The following is a 15,834-nucleotide window of genomic DNA, read 5'->3' as shown; positions in this document are numbered from 1 at the left end:
GCAGATTAGAAAAAGGCTCTTCACCTAGAGGGTGGTTGGGTGATGGAACAGGCTCCCCAGGGAAGGGGTTACAGCACCAAGCCTGCCAGAGTTCAAGAAGTGTTTGGATGATACTCTCAGGCACATGGTGTGACTTGGGAATGGTTCTGCGCAGGGCTAGGGTTTGGACTTTATGATTCTTATATAAATCTCTTCCAACTCAGCATATTCTGTGATTCTGTGATTCTGAGAGCCTTTACCCAGATTCAGGGGCTCATGCAACAAATATGAAAAATATGCCAGCATTTGTTTCTAGGAAATTACAAGCTTCACTAACACTGTCAATGGCCATCTGTTCACAGGATTAATAATTACAGAATACATTTGTCTGCTGATTAATCTAAAAAACCTGATGGTTGATAAATGAAGACAAGTTTCAAATCTCATTGTGCTTCTACTATTAAATTGATACTTATGGTGCTTTTAAAGGTAGCTTCTAGATAATGACAAGTTAATAATTGTCCTTAGTGTGTTCTAATGCTTCATGAACATCATAAATTTTACAGCAGAGCTGTAAGCAGACAGAAATATTTCTTATAAGAAATGAAGAAAACAATGTCAGTGCTGAGTCAAGTATAGCTACTTGTCACCACACCATGTCTAAACCTTGGCTACACCCCAAATTGATCACTGCAGCTGAAAAGTTGTTCAAACACATAAAGATATATTTTAAAAATTATAAAAAATTAGAAGGTGTTTCTTACTGAGTAGAATGTCCTCTCCCAAATAGTAGTGACTCTAGGCAAATCGTCCCATAGCAGTCTAATATCACAGATTTTATAACAGTGACACTTACTTATGGTGTCCCTAATTAGGAATAGTTGTTTTTAAAAAAGTCTGCATCTGGCTCCTTGTGGACAAGTATTCCCTCAGTGAATTTTTTTTTTTTTAATATTACATGACAGCTAAAGATACTATGCTGTATAATACTCTGTATTTTTCACTGGTTTTATTCAGCCATTTCACCCATGTTTGGAACACCAAATACTTCTATTGCAGGGTTGTCAAAAAGCATGTAACCATACTGCAGACAAAGATTACCTGAGCTGATGCTACTCCCACTCACAGGCATGGTTTTGCTGGTGCTGCTCATGCAAACACCTGCGCAGACTACAGCTGAGACAGAAACACTGCACTGATGCTCCTGTCGAGCTGTGACAAGTGTGCATGAGAAGCCCTCTGGAGCTTATGCAAGTGAACACACGTGCGTGTTCATGGTGCATGATTTACAATTACATGGCTAATTCAAAGCCCTCTGCATTATATGCCTTTGTGCACTGTAAACACGTTTACAGTTCCTGAAATAGGTAATGAGGATTTTCTATTTCTAACCCATCTATTCTCAGATTTCTTCCTGAGAATGAAACTGACTTAAGATCAATCTAATTAATGAAGTTAAATTACTCTTCAGTAATTTTCTTCTTGCCCAATAACCAGTAGAAGCAAACCTGCATTGCATCGAAGAAACAAGTACCAATTAAACTCAACTACAATGAGAAATCTGATGTAAGGAGCTGAAGATATGTTCTAACAACTCCCACCTAGCTGATCTAAGTAATTACTAGCATATATAAGAAGCTTTCTCAGATTAGAACAGCATTCTAATTCATGTCTATTTTTATATAATTTGAGAGCCTAATGATTGCAAACTTAGGAAAAAAACAGTGGCTTTATTCCTGAGTGCAATTCTTTGGATGTTTGCCTGACTTCACCCTATGGCATTTCATGCTTGTGTCCTTTAAAACCAACAGTATAACGTGTATCCTGTGAATAGGGTTTGGGGATCTCAGAAGGCAGAGGCCATGCATATGTTCATATCGGTTTTAAAGTCTATCAGTTTTAAATTTGATGCCTAAGTAAACAGCCCAAGGAAAGATCTTATTATAGTTACTTCCATTTTACACTTCTACTTCTTTGAAACACATAAGCTTATACAGTGGTAACATTTTCAGCATCTCTGAAAGGTTTCCCTCCGTTTCTGTATTTCTATTTAGAAAAAAACCAAAAGCTATCTAAAAAGTAACTCACAATCCTGCTGCAATGCACTCCAACAAAAGCACATTTCCTCTGAGTTCCACTTTGGTGCTCGTGCTACCTGTTGGTGTTAGAAGAACTGGCTGCCTCTCTGTAACTGGCTTTGCTGGAAAAAGAAAAATTCAAATAATTAATTTCTGATTTTTCTCTCAATACTGATCAAATGCATACATCCATTCTCACATTTTGGACAGAGATTTTGCTCTACGTTGGCCATTTAAGTCATTGTGTAACACAACTACAGAGCTCAACACATGAGGTTTTGACAGACATAACATATCTGTTAAATGCCACGATTTTGAACACATACATGAAAAATGTTATTATTAAAGACAGGAGCAACTGATACAAAGCTTTTACATAGACAACTATGCAGCTTTAATCCTAAGCAGCCCCTATTCACTTCAGTAGAATTATTATGGGGAGTAATAAGCCACTGGTGAGGCACAGGCAAGACTCAAAGTTACCAAAAATTTCTGGGCTTCCATCAAAATAAAGTAAAGTTATTTTACTCAGAAATATAAACCAAGGGGATGAAAGGTTTGCCCTGCTTTGCAATATGTTTTAATACTTTCTAGACAATGTGAGATGTGGTTTCAGAAGCCTTGTATTTTCCTCTTACTGTATATTTAACTTTAATTCAAGCTTTTCCCCAGTCTTGTAATAAAGAACCATTGATTAACTTGTAAGAAATAACCACAATAAGTAGGCAGCTATAAATATAAGACCAATTTCTGACATTATACTCTGTTGGCTTTTGAAGTATTATAGTATTTCCCGTGCCTTTATAGAAGTAATAATATGAGTGTTTTCTGTAATTATAGAGTGTTTTTTGAGAATCCTCTAATTTTTCTCTTATAGCAATTTAATATATAGGATTAAATTGCTCTGAAGTGCAGTAGCAGTCTGAAACATTACAGTAAATTGTATTTTTTTTTCTAATGTGATTAGAAACACAATAAACTACAAGTTTGGTAGAGTACAGGATTTACTGACAGAAAAACATAAATATGATTTTAAATACAGTGTGTGTTGTGAGTTTCTTAAAAACTAGTACACAAACAACTTAGCATTGTTGGGAGAAAGGGGAGGCCTAGAGTCAAGAATGCAGCTGATATTCACAGCAACAACTAATCTATCATATTCTGAGACTATGAAAATTCAGAAGAATCACCCCTGGTGTTTCTGAGTTGTGAGCCAATCGAACAGTGTTTTGCTAACTAATTGTAGTTATTTTATTGTTTTGTATTAAGGTATTTATTTCTTGTTTGTTCCTCCTGAATAACACATAGTTTTTATGCAGAGAAGTAAAATATTCTGTGCCCATGTTTTATTTTGTATTAACGTAAGTTATGGTTTAATACGTACAAAGCCCCATTTAACAAGGAAAAAGACAAAAAAGAGTAAATTATCAATTTATTTTCTACGTCACACAATATTAAGTGGAGAGTCTAGAACCTCAAGTGTTACAGAACCAGTGGTGCTCCAAAGTCAGCCTCGCTAAACATACCATTTAAGTCACCATATACAAAAGATAATTCAACATAAATTAATGGGAAGACCAGCTTAAACACCAAGCAAACAAAACTCATCTTACCCCTACATAGTTATTTATACAGATAGTATTAAAGTGTTCAGATTTTCATTAATTCCAGTTTCACACTTATGAATTAAGATAAAAATGAATGGTACATACAATAAGATATTAAATGTGAAGAGCATCTGTTAAACGCTTAATTGTTGTTATTTGTTATGCAACACATGATATTGAATAGTCCTAGTGATAATGAACTATCAAGCTACTTGGTAAATTGGAGGAAAAATATAAAAAAGCAACACAGTATAGAAGCAATCAAATAGACCATTTTTTAAATCTGCCCCAGTGTGAAAGGATTTATTTATTATAAGTGTTTGTATTTTTTATGAGCCATATGTTAGGATAACATTGAAAAATTAAATATTTGAAAGAATCACACTGTGCAGTCCCTTCCTAAAGTATGTATTATCACCAGCACTAGTTGATACCTTTATTAGAAACTGAAAAGGGGAGCAAAAGGTTAAGTAGCCATGGAGGTGAGGTTAGTTAACTAAATGCTACTGTGAAACAGGGAGTATCAGTGGGGACCAGTGTAACTCACCACCATAAATATCAGTGTCACTCAAATTAGCAGCTATAGTGTCATTCAATGAATCCACTGAAATAAACAGAATATCATGAAGAAAGCATACAAGAGGGATAAATAAATGTTCTGGGAATCAATAGTTGATGATATGGCCACGGTGAGTTAATCAAATGATTGATTAATTTGTTTCAATAGTTACAATATTCACAATAACTTTATATTCTTGCATTGGAAAACCATCTGAAAACATTTTTTTACATTGTATTTTTTCTATATTTCAAATCTTACAAAACATTTTTTTCAAAAGACAAAGCCTTATAAAGCGAAAAATTACAGTTTTTAAAATGTCAAGAAAACTGGAGATTATATTTCAGGTTTATACAGTAGGATAATTTCTTATTCAGAATTAAAGTGACAACGTTCCCTAGTGTAACACTACTTGAAGTCAGCATATAACTTAGGAACTCCAGATAAATACTACGTAAGTATGTAATTAGGTAATGCAATACCTACTTGAAAAGACTTTTACAGAAATGGGTTGTTTCTGCTGTATAGTTTGTGTATGATTAAATCTTGCATAGCAGATATAGTCCTCCCGGGTGTCTTCTGGTTGTACATTAGAAAAATAAAGATCTCCATTTAGACCTTGGGAAACTCTTTCACTTTGTGGCAGCCTTTGGAAAGCTAAGGGAAAACAAGGACACATTTATCTCAATTATAAAACACACTCCGTTATTATGATCTGCAGACTCAGATCATAAATTCGCTCAATTACACTCTTTGTGGCTTTGTACATATATAGACATTTCTAAGTTTCCCAGCAAGTTCCCCTGTCTTCCCATTCTTCCCCACTGGGTTAATCTACAACTTACATGAAGCTCTCCAGCTGCTTTTGACTTCATGCTTTTGGGCTGTATGTCTGCTTGTTTCTTCATTTCTACAGAAATGGAAATTCTCTGAATTTTAACTTACAGGGAAACTCCACCACCTGGTCTTGGTAAGTAAACAATGATCTACCATGCAGAAAAACTGCAAAAAGTAAACTACTTCTGCATAAAACCCAAACTCACCATTATCCATCCAAAATATTATAGGTGGTGGTAAGCCAACAGGAGGTCTGCAGTGCAGTACTAGTGAATCACCTTCGCGAACCTGATTTGGTTCTAGTTTTTCTTTGGTCCACAAAGGCGATCCTACAGAAAGTAATTTTAAAACACACACAAACTATGGATTGACAAAACCTCCAAAATTTATGGGAAAATGCACATAATATTCCAGAAAAACAGAAGAAGTACATGCATCAGAATGTTAAGTCCTGGTACATTTACTAAAGATTTAATTTTGTTCTTTTTTATATTTTCTTGGAAGAAAAATATGGCATTGATTTGCCAAAAGTATAATCAACTGATTAAAATAATTTTGCCTTCTCAGGAAAAGTTTTATAACAGTATCTTGAAAAGTTTTAACTACAATAATGAAAAAAAAAAGTGATGTGCTACATTAGAAGGAATAGACCTTCCTGAAACAATATTATACACACAGTTTTATTAAAATGTAAGAACAGCACATTTTAGGCCGAGAAGCTTGAAAAACTAATCAGATTAAAAAAAAAAAAAAACCAAAACACATAAAAAGCTGTAAAACCAGTCTACCATTAATAAATTTTTTTTTCTTTATCTTCTTTCTAGTCCCAATCTGTTCTGTATTAAAGCTATTACAAAAACTGTGGAATATAGGCTTTGTAAAGAGAAGAAAAATTGTCATCAGCAAGGATGTACTTTAAGGATTTAAATATTTTATTCTAATAGTAATGTCATATATACAACTCAGTTTTAAATATGATAGGTCATCCAGATGTACTAAGAAAAAAACCCCAAGTTATTAAATTTTCTAAAGAAGTATTTGAGAGAACATGCAATACAATATTAAATCTAAGTATCAGAAAAGAGACAATAACTTCTAACATAATCACTTTGGTGATTAAATTTTTAAGACAGGAAAACAAAAAGACAAAACGTTCATAAGAAAATAAGAAAACCAAAGTGTTTCATATTTTCTGAAAATTAAGAGCTTTACTTACTAGAAGGCCTTATAACAATATTGTTGGAAATGGCTGCTCCTCGTTCATTCCTTGCTGTACACTGGTATACTCCTTCATATGCTTCTGCCTTCCCACCATTCATAATATTTATGACAAGGGTCCCTGAATTTGGTTTCATTGTTACCTGTTCATCTTTATCTATATCAAAATGAGTTCCATTGCGTGTCCAGGAGAAGCTAAAATAATAAAAACAAAAAGAAAATTTCTTCTTCAGCTGCATTTTGTAGATTGTATGGAAAGAAGAAAAAAGTAGTTAACAAAAAATGCATATTATTTCTTCTTTAGCAGATAAGTAAGACTTGTTCCCAAACTAAATGAGCTAATAACATAATACAGCACTTTTAATATGAGAAATCAGGCAATGTTTTAAAATTGAAGGTTTTGGCTGAACTTCTTAACAGGAGCCATTTCAAAGTCAATTTTTTTTTTTTAAACTACATTTAATCATACATGGAAAAGAACTGATTTCCTTTCTGATAAAAATGATGCAGTAACATCTGCAAGAACAGATACTGCTAAAGCTGCATTAGCATTTCCATTACAAAACCTATTGTTGAAAATGTTTGTAAACCTGTCTTTAAAAACTTGCCCTGGGCTGAAATGTGTCATCTCAGGCCACAGCAGAAGACCAGTTCTTTTAATTGGTTTGGTGATTTTGAAGTTATGCAAATGAATTAAAGACTATGTGGTGAGTTTGATTTCTTTTCACTATTATAACACAAGCAACCATGACTCTTTAAATGAAATTATGTAGTCTGATAGCTAATAATTAATCTAGTACATTTATATGGGTGTTACTCAAAGTAAGTGACATTTTGAAAAGTAGTCGCTAAAAATGAAAACTAACAGAATTCACAAAAACATTGTAATGAAGCCGAGATTCACAGTCCTCAACTTAGACTACCCTAAACACCAATTTCTTACTTTCACTCTGTTAATGGTCAAAAGTATAGTCATAGAAAACTAGACCAATGCCTGTGAAGTGCTGAGTGCTCACAGGTTCAAATGCTGTAAAGAACAGCTTTCATACTTGTTACACTTCTGCTTCAGAATCTTAAGCACAGTCTATGAGCTTACTAGTTAGAATGCTCCCTAAAACAGAAACTTAAATGGTACTGGACACGCTCAAGTTCTAAGGGACTCACACTGTACACTGACCTTCTGCAGCATGCAGACGTGCTATTTGCACCTTGTGGTGTGGCACAGAAGAACTGGACCTGACCAGCAGTGCTGCACCACACCACAGTGTTTTTGGGAGGACTAGCAGGCACTGTGAACCAACAGCAAGCCTCTTTCTTACAACCTCGCAGATGAAGCTTCAGAATGTGGGGTTTCTGTAATCCTCTGCTACCAATAATTGAAGGATGCAGGAAACTGTAATGTAGCTTCAATTGAGAGGCAGCATAGGTGGTACAAACCCCTCAATTTCAGATATATGGAAGTCAGAGTCTTTGCTGCTCAAGCAGCACATCCATAAACCTTTATGCCAGATGCTCTGACCAGTAAGAAGTTGCCTTGTTCTAACAAACAATTCACACTATGGGCTGAAAAAGTTTCAAAAACTTCAGAGCTTTTGAGCAGATCAAGTTCCAAAATGCGTTTGGAGGTTATCAGGACTGATGGACCAGACTAACTATTGATAAAAATTAAGTGGATGTCATATCTTAAAAAATAGGGAAGACTAAGCACAAGCTTATAAAACTCATGAGAAAATCCTGTACTTAAATCCTGTAACTTCTTCTCTAGTAGGGGAACAAAGCGAGTTACAGGTTTGATGGGGAAGATGAGGATGTACAGCAGAGAGCACTGGCATACAGCTCAGGTACATTAGTCTCACAGACAGCACCCTTTCTCTCTCAGGTAATTCCAAACAAAAAAGACATTCAAGAGAAACATCTGCAGAAGCAATACCGTTGTGCCAAAGTGCACACTAATCATCTAATCCTCCAGGTCAACACCCAGACTCTTAAAAATGGCATTGAGCCAGCTAAATTAAAGTGCTGGTAAACACAGCAGCTCTGTGGCACTGCTATCCTTAATGGAACAGTAGAAAGGATGAGAATATCCCAGATAATCTCCATATTCCCCCATTCTGCTGCCCAGCATGATAATGACCAGGATGCCAAGGCAACCAGCAGGAATAATGTACAAAAAAGCCTGGTTATCCAGAAGAAGTACATTTAATGAGCTCTGTCTGCGTCTGAATGAACAGGGATAGACTGACCTTGCTATTAAGTTGTAGCATACACTGCTGAGCACAGAGAGATCCACATTTCTGTGTTCATAGTTTCTGAAATCAGAGGCAGATACTAACAGTGCCAGAATGTATCACAACTATTGCTGTTTCCAGTGCAGGTATCAGTATCTTGAAATGAATAGTTTCTACATATTTAAAGACCCTGAAAGAGGACCTTACACTTAAACAGTGCCTTCAAATGGACAACAATCAGGAATCTGATCTACAAGCAGGGCTACCATTTCTGTCAAAACCAAAACTTAAGCCTACTAAATACTCTTGGTAAATTAAGGCTACTGAACATTAAAACTCATACACATTATATTCTGAGAAAATGTATTTCAAGATGAGCCTCAAAACCAGAACGATTTACAAAACATTAAATGTGAATTTATCAGTGTTACTCTGAATTCATTCAATGTCCACTGTTCTTAAACACAATGTTTAAATCTGGAATGTGATCCAGTTCATAGTACAGCATGCCTCTTAGTGTGTTCCATGGGCATTTACCTATCTGCTCTTCTAGTGACTGTTTATTATTTTATTGGTAGAGCTTTGAGAATAAAAATACTACATTTGCTTGATGAATGCAGAAAAATTTCAGTGTCAAGTATGAGAAGAGTCAAATTTACCACTATCTGGTAACTGTTTAAATTACAAAGGTAGGGATGCGTGCATGTTTCTTGCATATGCAAGCGTATTCGTACACATAACCTTGTTAGTTTACAAAAGTTACAGTATTTTCTCTTAGTTCTTCCATGCTGTTAGGCCAACAAAAGCAAAACAAAATGCTACTAACCTAGGAGGTGGCTTTCCTTTGGCTTCACACTGTATTACAATATTCTCTCGAGGGTCAACAATGTAATCTTTTGGAGACTGATGAGTTATCGTAGGAGGTTGTGACACTTCATTATGCAATACAAGAAAGAGAGACGAATTTAACAATGTTTTCAAAGTATCACCAAACCAGTTTTGTAAACGGAGAAAGTAGAATTGTGATTAGCAAGTAAATCAGTGACAGAAGAGTGGGATTAAAGTATCCTTTGTATTAGGAGGCTGAAGTGCTCTACCCTTGTAAATCAGTGTAGCTTTACTAACTTCCAACTGAGCTATCCTGATTTACAGTGGATGAAGATCTTGGCCAAAAAGTTTAATGAATGTCACTTCTATACCTCAGATTTCAACAGATTTCCACAAACCCAAAGGACACTCCAATTCTAAGTCCAACAATCTGAAATGAAGAGTTGGAAGGCGTAAACCTTCACAGAATGTCTTTTACTACACAGAAGGAAAAAAAAAACACACATTGCTTTGCATTTATAAATATTTTTGTATTTCCAAATTCTCTATGGGTGTAACACTTTTCACACATTTATTATGCTCAACATAATCTATAAAGCATCCTTTTAGGAACTACTTTTCAGGAGTAAAAAATGTGTTAAAAGACTCTGTAAAAATGACAAAAATAGTATCTACTTTCCAAATAAAGTAAACATGTAAGAAAATTATAGTACTGATTTCCCAATAAGGAACCCAGTAAGAATTTAGTCAATCTTGTGAATTGCCCTGTAAGAAACAAACATTCCACGTTTGTGATTTGTCAAGTACTCTAGAATGAGTAGCATAGAACAGAATACACCTGACACAATAGCTGGTGCCTACCTGTTTAACATAATTTATAATATTTTATCAATATTTATGCTGATTTTTGCATTAAAAATATGTTTGCAATATTAAGATAGTGAGAAAGGTGTCTTCCTCAATATTATTCAGCTGTTTATAGTTTAGTATCATCTGAAGGAACCTGTTTAATAACATGCCAATTAATATTTCTGTCTGAATGTTGTAAATTGCCTATCCAGCAATGCTACTGCTTTGGGGTAATTTCTAGCCACCTGAACAAAATATTTCAATCACTAGAGTTAGCTGTATTCTCATGCCTCTTTCTAGCCAGTTGAAATTGTAAAACTGGGATTTTTATTTTAAATCTTCCATTATATATTAAGTAGTCTGTTGCACAGACAGAGGTAGCCTTCTGTAAAACCCTATTGACAAGAAACAGCCAGGTTAAAAACATCAGATCATGAAATCACTAAAAAAATACATCAGCTAAGCAGAACAGAACAGGCCATGCAGAACTGGGTTTTGCTCCTCACTGCAGAGAGGAGAGTCCTTAAATGAGGAAGGCAGCATTTTTACATGATCATGCCTTTGTGTGTATTTCTTTAGAGGCACATTGAAAACAGTCCTTTTCCCTCTCAGGGGCATTTTTCAGGGTCAGTACATGCCAGATGCTTGCTTGGGAAAAGCAAGTGCACTCTGAAAAGGGACATAACATGAACACTCCCCAACCCACAGGGTAGTCCATCTGATGCACATCAAAGACCCGAAATCTCCACTCCTGTGCTATGCACTGCACTTAAAACTGATTGAATTAACCATGACACTAGAGCTTAGTTAGGAGAAGCCATAAAAATATGAGGTCTACTTAAATAACTGTATCCACTATGGATATAAAAGTATCTCCAACTCAGATATGTATAATAGTACAAAAGTACATATATTCCAACAATTTTTTTTATCTAATACATTTACTCCTGAAAGTAGTCATAAAACACTGCACTTGCTGATATTGAGTAAATATTTTAATGTGCAGATAGCACAGCATCAAAAACCACACAATTTATTCAGAATTTTAGAATGTTGATTTATGTACAGTAGGTTTTTTTCTGAACACTGCATGCACAAAACATCTACATACAGCAAACCAATCAGTATTACTTTTCAGCAGCACACAGCCTACTTTTAGTGAAGAGGAACTTACATTCTTCTAGAAGTTTTGCTTTTATTCCCACATCGGAATCAGCAGTTGAATGGACAAATGGAGATTAAAGAGAAATATTTGTTAGCGAAAAGAAAATTAGCAATTTTGAGAGGGAAGATAAGTATCTCTGACAAGTACATTGGTCACCATTAAAAAGTAAACAATTAAAACATTTAGCACTGTAACCCATGCAGGGAGGCCTGAAATTCCAGCCACAGTTTCCATTGTGTCAGTTATTACTACATTTATCTCAAAGCTCATGGAATGTGAAACTTTTTAGGAAGTGTTGACTTTTTAAGGGCAACCATGATATGTGATTTTGGCCTTGGAAGGACACAAATCACTAATACTGAGGAGACAGCAAGTCAGAATCAGTGGAGTGCACTGCCCTCATGCTGCAGTCAAAATCAATCCACCCACATGATCACATAGAATAACAAAGAGAATGCTTCAGGCTAAAATTACTCTTGTAAAGACAAAAGCAACTAATTCTACTCAACAGACTTGCAATCCCTCTTGGTTTGAAAAATAACTAAACAAAAAAAAGTCATCTTAGCTGTCACATCTTTATTGTTTACTTCAAATGTTTTGCATGCATGTCTCTTTATCAATAATGTATTAGAGCAGGTCAAATGCCTTTGGCTCACCTACATTTTCAGTCATCCCCTACCTGCTTTGAGGAGACACTGTCTAGGATCTAATGAACTGCAAAGAATAGGAACTGAGAATCTGGATGAAACCTAAAGGTTCAGCTAATCAACTATGTTCTCACCACCAGGTCTCTGTGGTGGGTATTTAGGGAAGACCCACAGAAAGTATAAATTCTTCTCTTGTGATGCTCTCCCAGAGCCCATTCTCATCATTATTTATGAAAGCAATAACATCATTACATATGCAATTGCTGTTAATATTAGTTTGAGCTGAAAATTCAAGTACTTGACTTTATCAGACCTAACAAAGTTATCAAGCAGTAAGGAGTAGGGAATTAAATTCTAAGTAGAGAACTAAAATGATACATCTAAAAGAACTGCTCATTTTTGTCTCTTGATGCATTTCTGGTAAATTTAACCTGAAGTCTTGCTCTATAGATAAAGATATTAGAGTGGTGCACAATTTATATTAGCTTCTAAACTAGAAGGTAGGGGTTTAAAACACTATAGACTGTAAATATATCTATGCAGAAAAATTAAGTTTAGAAAATAAGACATTAATTCAACAAACTTTCAAAGCCCTCTTTAAGCCACAGCTTAGCACTCTAAAGACATTTAGAGCACAAGTTTGATGTGATTCAGATATATTGATCTTGTTACAGAAATACAGGTCACTGGTTTGATAGGCTTGTAAAATGCATGGAGGGGAACCCACCAAAGCAGTTGCAATTTATGTCACTGAAATTATTAAAGAAAAACATGCATTGTGGAAGGGAAGAAGGTATCACAAACATGGGGGTAAAGAAAGTCATGCGTATTAGAATCATAGGCAAATTTACTGATGTATTAATCCATCAATTTAACACCAGCCCTAATGTTCTCTTCCCTGGTAATTAGTTTAACAAATGAATAGTCACTATGAGGTGCAATGTGGTTCACTGAATCCTGCAAATGTGATCATGCTTATCTTAGAAAGAAAATAATAACCTAAAGCATGAATAATTTAATAAAATCATCTACTAGGACTACAAAATGCAGCATCTACAATTGCTTCCTTTTCAGCATGGAGTCCTACCTTCAAGGTTCCCCACTAACACAGTCTTATATTAGACAAGAACTTCACATCTTGGGATTTCTTCTCTTTTGGATGTTTCCTCACATATTAATGATAGAATTCCCTGCTCAGCACACATTTTTAACCTGAAGTTTTTACCCATTTTCAGGTACAGCTTAGGAAATCTAAGAGCCTAATTTAGCCTTTGGGATCAAAAAATAAGACGTTTTGAGTAACTGAATTTTAGGTATTTGAATATTTCACTGGGTGATTGATGACAGTAACTAAGAATCGTCATGGAGTTTTAAGCAAATCATGATCCTAACTTCAAAATTAATTAGCATTTAGCTGGGCTTCTCTGCCCTTCCTAATTTTTATCAAATAATGTGTTCAACGAAGGCACATCAAATTGTAAGTAGGATCCTGTGAGAATACTGTGTTAAACCTTCTCAAGTGAGCAATGTAACTCATTTTGTTGCACAGGTTTTGAAAATCTTCAGTAAATAAATGCAAATATTCATAATCATAATGCCCTGATTGAAATTTTTATCTCCATGTTTGTCTCCATATTGGAGTTATCTTCAGCTTTCTACAGAAATGATTTAACAAAATTTCCATTATTCTACACTTCTTTAGCAGGTTAATACTTACAGTCAAGAGGTACATCCAATGCAGAAATAATTTGGCACAGAAAGAGGATCAAGAAAGGTTTACTTGCAGGTACACTCTTCTTTTTCATCATGATTTTAGGCTGCACTGAGTAAATCACACTTGAAGAATGAAGTTCAACTTCATCAGACTACGTAGCTTGCAATAGTTATGTAAATATAGACAAGAAACCTGTAAGTAAACAAACAAACAAGAATAACAATATGGAGATACAATGGAGAGTTGAATGATCACATAGATCTTTATAATACTATGAAATACAAGCAGTCTATATACTATATCCAGGAGTAATAGTTACACTATGTGTTCGAATGAAATCCAAGAAATTCAGAAGTTCTTAGGACACCTAGATCATATCACCTTCCTAAGGAAGCTACTGAACAACTCCCATAACCTTATTGAATGGAAATAGAAATGCCTCTCCTCAGAAAGATAAAGCTTCAGTCCAGCTAGTTAAAAAAGAGTATATACTAAAGATAATAGTCCTCTGAAGTAGATTTAGTAGATTAAAGCTCTGAAGGTCCATGTAGTCTCTCTTTCAATCACTTTGCACCAGTCTTGGAAAGAGTTATTTAGGCATCTACTCCAATAAAAACGTCTGGCCACAAGTCTGCAAAGTAAACTGTAGGATCTTCCTGCAGCTTTGCCTTAGGTATCTCAGTTTCTTGCCACTTTGGAACTCTTTCTAATACACAGCTGTACACTGAACACAGAAGACTTCATGAAGGTGCTGAGGTGCTACCTTATGTACTGTATCTAGGCTCCTATTCCTGGATATTTTGATTCCACTCAAAATAGAACATCAAAATTTGTCATTTCTAGCCTGAAACCAAAATCTAATTAACTGTCAGCGTGTTAGCAAACACTCTTCTCCTTTCCTGTGTGATGGAATGTCAGAAATGAAACTTAATGAAAATCTGTTCTTGGAAATGTGCTAGATTTTCCTCCTCAACCAAGCACAGGAGATCACACTAGGCACACAGAATGATTTTGGTTCCCTCCTTATTTTTACTGCATTCAGGACCAAGCTCTAATTTATAAGAGTATTGAAGGAGTGAAAACTAACTGCTTGCAAGCCCCATAAGTATTACCAGTGATCTACAAACAGCTACACAGCCTTAGAAATCGAAATGATGCTTACACAATGCATTCTCAGAAAATAGACATAAGCTGAGAAGCTACTTCCCAGATGCCAGATGGATCAGAAAGTTAACAGTGATCAGCATTAATTCAACTTGAAGAGAACACTTCCTTAGCTATAGCTACGGATGTGAAACACAATGTTATCCAGTCCACAGAGTCAAAGTTGCAAAGAATCAACTGCTTTATAAATGTTAAACAAAGAATTAGTAGTGCTTTCTGTACTTAAACCTGTCTATGCTAAGAATTTACCTAATTTTCACAAGAAATTATGCCTCTTATTTGCAGCTGTAAATGGTCTTTCTCTTTGTATATTCTTCTGAGCAGAGACTGCAACTGGAAACCAGACTGAGGTGTAGAGCTCAATCTCTCATCCTAATCTAGCACATCAAGCTCCCTGATTCTTACTGCCATTATCTATAACACAAATGTTTGTTTCAAAATCAAAATATTCAAGCAGGTTAGAGTCCTAGAGACATGCTGCTCCTTGGAGCTCTTGGGAACTGCTGACTGGGGCACCACCATTTACTCACATTCAAAACTATCTATCATACTGCATACTGTAATGTAATAACTAACTATTTGTCATGGCAGATTAGAAAAATTATAAGACTCATCCTAGAGAGAATACCAGAGTTCTAGCCTTTGCATAATTATTTATACAGACAAGGTGGCAAAACACGGGTTTAAGGCATACAGCAGGAAAGAATGACAAATACTCAGACTTAACTAGAAAAGCAAACTGAGTTTTACTACACTTTAAATGAGTACTCTAAATTGCTGAGGATTTAGCTGGGGAAGGGGAGAAGTGTTTTCTCCTTCCATTTTTGGCACATATAATTTACTACACTCCTGCTGCAGTGAGCAAGGGGAAGGAGAAGAGCTTCTATTGTGAGTGCCTGAAAGCACTCCAGTGTGTTTCCTGCAACAAAGCGCTCTCCAGAAAAGCTGATTTTGTTCCACC

The 15,834-nt window shown here is 35.4% G+C and overlaps 1 protein-coding gene across 38 annotated transcripts in view; it reads right to left on the bottom strand.

Moving 5' to 3' along the window:
- The window catches only part of NRCAM (neuronal cell adhesion molecule), a 150,266-nt gene that overhangs the window by 54,817 nt on the left and 79,615 nt on the right, over window positions 1-15,834 (bottom strand). For 15 of the 38 annotated variants that reach the window (XM_050323933.1, XM_050323938.1, XM_050323941.1 and 12 more), the window contains 8 exons: window positions 13,713-13,901; window positions 11,358-11,375; window positions 9,333-9,438; window positions 6,277-6,473; window positions 5,267-5,389; window positions 4,710-4,880; window positions 4,212-4,268; window positions 2,068-2,179 (listed from right to left, as the gene is read on the bottom strand). In XM_050323933.1, the coding sequence (XP_050179890.1) occupies window positions 2,068-2,179; window positions 4,212-4,268; window positions 4,710-4,880; window positions 5,267-5,389; window positions 6,277-6,473; window positions 9,333-9,438; window positions 11,358-11,375; window positions 13,713-13,803 (875 nt within the window). In that variant the 5' untranslated portion in view covers window positions 13,804-13,901. Of the gene's footprint in view, window positions 1-2,067; window positions 2,180-4,211; window positions 4,269-4,709; window positions 4,881-5,266; window positions 5,390-6,276; window positions 6,474-9,332; window positions 9,439-11,357; window positions 11,376-13,712; window positions 13,902-15,834 lie in introns of those variants that run through there. The other 23 variants (XM_050323918.1, XM_050323922.1, XM_050323942.1 and 20 more) reach the window with 7 other exon arrangements.

Source organism: Myiozetetes cayanensis, unplaced genomic scaffold (genome assembly GCF_022539395.1).
Source record: "Myiozetetes cayanensis isolate MyiCay16 unplaced genomic scaffold, myiCay2020 scf3, whole genome shotgun sequence".
NCBI lineage: Eukaryota > Metazoa > Chordata > Aves > Passeriformes > Tyrannidae > Myiozetetes > Myiozetetes cayanensis.
The sequence above is the reverse complement of the archived record's forward strand: the minus strand, read 5'-3'. Positions and strand labels throughout refer to the sequence as shown.